Genomic DNA, 5,620 nt, shown 5'->3' on the forward strand with positions numbered 1-5,620 from the left:
ACTAAACACACAGTGTTTTCACGACATGGCTGCAGCGTCAACAATACTACAGCGAGAATAAAAGTTACGCCTTCTTTCTTTGCGTGAACATTTGGGTGGCGTTATGCATATCTTCCCACATAGTGACGTAAGTATGTGGGGGCGTGTTAGAAGGAGCCGTTTTAGGTAGGCGTGGCTGACTTTTAACTTTTATAAAGAATATCTCTTTGGATTTGAGACAGATTTATGTTGATGAGCATGAGTATTCAATAGATGTTAAATAAGGACAGGAACATGTAGAAGACAGGGACAATGACAAACTTATAAAGAATTAAATAAGGGCTTAAAAGACGTCAGACCATATGGCAAAAGAACAAAACACAAACAAGTCCACTATTAGTTTGCGCAACCAGAGAAGTTTAGGTCATATTACTGATATTTATTGAGACAGACCGTTTTATTACCCACGTTATTATGATCAAATGTCACTTCCAGGAAACATAAAATAAATTAGTTCATTTATTAATCGTTGCATGGGCCCGTGATTTGTGAATTGGTGTGCACTTTAGCAAAGAAATTAAGAGTCATCAGCTCAGTCCTTCCCGTTAATAAAACCACAACAAGGACCATATCACCTGGACCTCTTCAGATACGTTTGAAAGCACACAGACACCATAAACCCTGGGCAATCACAATGAGTAACAGGAGTGTGTTCGGTATCAGAGCGCAGGGCAGTGATTTCAGGCACTTTGTTCGTCAGGACTGCGTCAGAAGCGATGAACTCACCGGAGGGGAGCGGAGGGGAGGGGAGGGGAGCGGAGGGGAGGGGATTGGGGAGGCGTCGCTTGTCAGGCAGACTCATAGCGCAGCGAGTATCAGCACTGGGCGGGTGTGAGGAAACCTCTGGGAAAGGGGGGAAATCTGGCTTATTCTGTTTATTTTGGAACAACAATAAACAAGCGTACATTTTTTATCTACTACAACCATTAAATTATTCAGTCTTGTGTCTCTTTCCGCCTGAAGCGAAAGACGGGCGAGTTTAACGCGCGGTGAAGAATCGTGAGAGGCGGCGCGAGCTGAAAGCATCTTTTCAGGACCTTGGACAGAACGCACGCATACAATGGCACCAGTGACGACCGAAGAAGCACATATCGGTGAGTAAATTGTTATTTATCATTTTCGGTGAACACGTCGTATTTGTGAATGGTTAAAGAACTGTTGTTACATTTTTGGAAACGTGGCTCATTAACAGTAACGCAGCTTTTCCCTGATGCGCGAGCATAAGCATTAATAGGCGCGTGCTCTATTAGTAGCCTATGACATCACTGGTGTATGAAAATGTTTGAAACGCGTTAGCATGTTTGTCAGAAGCTTTCGCTGATAACGTTAGTCACAGAAGAGTACGAGATTTGTTTTCTGAGAGGAAAACAAAAGACTGACAGGGCACCTTAGCTAATTCATTGGAGAGGTGCTGCACCCACCATGAAAACGGAAATTTCCAGATTCACAGACACTACTGCACTCGAAATGTACAGTTCTTTGTAAATGGTATAATAGTTATCGCTTAATAGACAGTGTCCTCCTGAGACCTTGTTCGGTGACGAAAGAGTGCCATTGTACTTCAGATGCAAATAACTTTATATAATCTCTCTATTCTTTTCCTGGTTGAAGGTGTTTTAATATCTCATGGCAACAGTAAGTCTACATACATCTATAAAATAAATAAATAAATTATTGGTATTTTTCTCTCAATTTCCTTTTTTATACATAGCGGAGGTTCCTGTGAGCGTGGCAGTGGTGAGTGTGTTTGGCCTGGTCTTCAGTGTTTCCATCTTTGCATGGATTTGCTGTCAGCGCAAAGCCAACAAGGCTAGTAACAAGACCCCACCCTATAAGTTTGTCCACATGCTGAAGGGGGTTGACATCTATCCTGAGAGTCTGAATGGAAAGAATAAGTTTGGAGGAGAAAAGACAGCAGAAGCCCATGGAAAACAGACCCTCAGTCCCACCGGTGGACGGCCAGAGCTCCATCTGGACCTGGAGAAACGAGATCTTAATGGAAACTTCCCTTCCAAGCCACCAACCCTCCAACTCAAAGTGCGTAGTTCCCCAGACCTGGACATCCCGTCTCTTCAGGCAGGCTTTGGGCCAGGTGATAATCAGGAGGCTGGCACTCCAGAAAGCATTCTATCCAGTCAGACACCAACACCGGCTGTAGAGAAATCTCAGGACACAGAGGGTGGCCTCGGGACCCTCTACTTTTCAGTTGAGTACAACTTTGAGAAGAAGGCTTTCATGGTTCACATCAAGGAGGCACATGGATTGTCTCCCACGGATGAACAATCATTGACCTCTGACCCCTATATCAAGCTGACCTTGCTGCCTGAGAAGAAGCACAAGGTGAAGACACGTGTTTTGAGGAAGACTCTGGACCCAGCCTTCGACGAGACCTTCAGCTTCTATGGAATCCCATATGCACAGGTTTCCCAGCTGGCTTTGCATTTCATGGTGCTGAGTTTCGACCGCTTTTCACGTGATGAAGTGATCGGAGAGACCCTCGTTCCTCTGGCTGACATTGACCTGTCTGAGGGGCGCATCCTCATGAGCCGAGACATTATTAAAAGGAATGTCAGGGTAAGAATAGCTTTAATTATATGTCTTTTGATGAAATTTTTCTCATAATACATACTACAATATATGCATAAATATACATGTATTTAAATATAAGAACTGTTTATAAATACAGTGTATGGATGCATATATATATATATATATATATATAGAGAGAGAGAGAGAGAGAGAGAGAGCTGAGTATCCTATGAAAGCACATGCATGTACCTTTGGAAGAGGAGACAGAATTTAGTTATTTTTAAGGTCTTAATACACCCGTCCCAGCTCATGCGACTGTATAGACAGTCAGTAGTTGGTCTTGCTTACTGCGGACAGTCAATGACACACCCAACTCTGGAAAGAGAAACAACTAATGGCATCTGTTTGTCCACTTGGTCAATAAATAATCTTTGCCATCCATCTTAAGGCCCACAGGTTATACATTTTTAATTGACCCACTAATGGACCACACATGACTCAATTTTTTCTGCCTTTACAGACTGACTCAGTGTATTTAGGCTGATAATAAATGAACTAACCTGTTAACAAAGAGTCTACACCAATTTTCTTGTCACATGTATAAAAACCTTTGCTGAGGACTGAAAGCTCATGTACCTTCTTTAAAGAATAGTGAAAAGGGCAGAAGTCATAATCTTTGACAAAATCTGGTTTTGGCAACTCAGTTTTACTGTTATGTACATAAGAATTCACTCCATTTGAGCTAAAAGGAAAACTATTATCTTTCATTGGTAACTGTGGCTGCATATAGTTAAACACACATAATTATGCATCATCGGTTGAGAGACGTTCCAAGTCATCACCGTGGCAGCAGCAGAACCCTGCTGATGTGTTGCCAAGGCAACATGCTGCCGTGTTCACACATAATTGGAGTCATACATTGGTGTTGTACCAAGGGAATGATTCACAGTCAGTTTCTCGTAACGTTTAGAAGTTGTCTTCTCTTACCTGCCTAGGGTTAGTTGCCCAAACGCGAAATTATAAAAGAAAAAAAAGAAAACGTTTTGGGCTTTGTGATGCTGATTGTGTCCAGACCAGACATACATATAAATAAATGTCTTCCTTCTTTATCTGAAACGTTAGAGGAGTGCTGGTCGAGGAGAGCTACTTCTGTCCCTGTGTTATCAGTCGACCACCAGTACTCTGACTGTGGTGGTACTGAAAGCTCGCCACCTGCCCAAGACTGACTCCAACGGACCCTCAGGTGAGGTTAGAGTGTGGGTCAGATAGAAGCTGTCATTAGCTGAAGCACTTTGGTTAATATATGTATATTTATATATATATATAGAGAGAGAGAGAGAGAGAGAGAGAAAGATTAAAGACATTTCAAGAACTGTAAAAAACTGTTTTTTTGAAAAACAATACTTATGAAGAGAAACAAAAATAATTATAATTGCAGTTTATGTTTTGATTGTATAATTTTTATTAATTTAGCTTGTTTTAATATATCAATATTAATAATAATATTAATTATAGTAATAATAATACATACATTTAAATAATATTAGATCATCCTACGGACTCCTTGAAAATTTGCTAAGGACCCCTGATTGAGAACCACTGATCTAGAACATTTTATTTGTACCATATTATTAGTACCAATATTATTTTAGCATCACTGAGGTACTGTTAAAGTTTTTATTATTATTTTGCCTTTTTTATTTTTATATTTTATAGTGAAATTTTTATTTTTGTAATTTTGTTGTGTTTTGTCATTTTTATAATTTTTTTGTCTACATATAATTATTTCTACATTTTTATTTCAGTTGTAGCTTATTTTAATAAGTCAAGTAAAACTTAATAAAAGAGAGACATTTTGAAATTAATAATATATTTTGTTTTAGTTTACATTTATTTAATTTCAAGTAATCTGTTGTTTTTTATGGTTTCAGTTTTAGTCAACCATAATAACCATGATTAACATTTCTTAAGCTGTATCGTCCATTTACAAAACATTTTGTCCAGCAGAGGTGTGATCTCCCAGTGCTCAATGTATCATTTCCTGTGCATCGACTTAAGTATTGATTTCTGTCTCACTCTCTTCTGTCCTCCCGTCTTTTTTTAGACCCTTATGTGAAGGTGAACCTGTTCCAGGGGAAGAAGCGAGTGTGTAAGAAGAAGACGCACGTGAAAAAGTGCGCCCCCAACCCCGTCTTTAACGAGCTCTTCGTTTTCGACCTGCCCTCGGAAGAAGGCCTGCGAGACACCAGTGTGGAGCTCCTCCTGCTGGACTCTGACAGAACGTCCCGTACACCTGTCATCGGCCGGCTCCTCCTGGGCACCTCCTCCCCTGGCACCGCTGGCGAGCACTGGCGCGAGATCTGCGACCACCCGCGGCGACAGATCGCTAAGTGGCACGCGCTGTCTGAAGACTAGCTCAGTTAGTTGCCATGCCGACAGATGCCCAGGAACTGTCGTCGGAAATTCATGGTTGAGTGGGCAGGATTTGAACTGTGGACTTGTCGCGAGTAATGTCCTCTGTCAATCAACTGAACACAGTCATATACAAGTCATATCATTGGGGTGGGGCTTCTTCTAAGGGGTGAGGCGCCAGCTGAACCCTGCCAATTAATGATCCCAAAGACTGTCTCAGATGCCCGATGCCACTTTTTCTTCATGCTTCATTAGAAACCAGATCGATCACCACTTTGTGCAGTACCAAATGTCATGTTGCTATTGCTGTTCTTCTCTACTCACTGTTAATAATACTCCATTATGCGATACAATTAAAGAAAATCCTGGTAATGTGATGATGATGATGATGTAAATTAACTGAATGATCTGTTTATTTTTTAAAAGATGCTTTTATCTTTTGTTTATTCAGATGTTAAAATTAATTTTATTCTCTTCCTTTTATACTTGATTTCTCGACATTGGTTCATTGTTGTGTTTTTTGCCTGATGTTTTTGTAAGTTAACATGGTGTGGAAGCAGCCTAAATTAGGCACATACAAGCAGAATGACTGCACAAACTGAACAAGACCGCATGCAGTGCGCATGTTCGTGTGTGAATG

General features: G+C 40.7%; 1 protein-coding gene across 1 annotated transcript; it reads left to right on the forward strand.

Annotated features, from left to right (window-relative positions):
• The first annotated feature begins 861 nt into the window (after positions 1 to 861).
• On the forward strand, positions 862 to 5,392 carry LOC107588142 (synaptotagmin-4-like). The gene is made up of 4 exons (XM_016276153.1): positions 862 to 1,133; positions 1,751 to 2,613; positions 3,691 to 3,811; positions 4,673 to 5,392. Exons 1-4 carry the CDS (start codon positions 1,100 to 1,102, stop codon positions 4,981 to 4,983), a joined length of 1,329 nt encoding a protein of 442 aa, XP_016131639.1. The 5' UTR covers positions 862 to 1,099; the 3' UTR covers positions 4,984 to 5,392.
• Positions 5,393 to 5,620: the final 228 nt, after the last annotated feature.

This window comes from Sinocyclocheilus grahami, unplaced genomic scaffold (genome assembly GCF_001515645.1).
Source record: "Sinocyclocheilus grahami isolate Dianchi unplaced genomic scaffold, SAMN03320097.WGS_v1.1 scaffold99.1, whole genome shotgun sequence".
In the NCBI taxonomy this organism is placed as follows: Eukaryota; Metazoa; Chordata; class Actinopteri; order Cypriniformes; family Cyprinidae; genus Sinocyclocheilus; species Sinocyclocheilus grahami.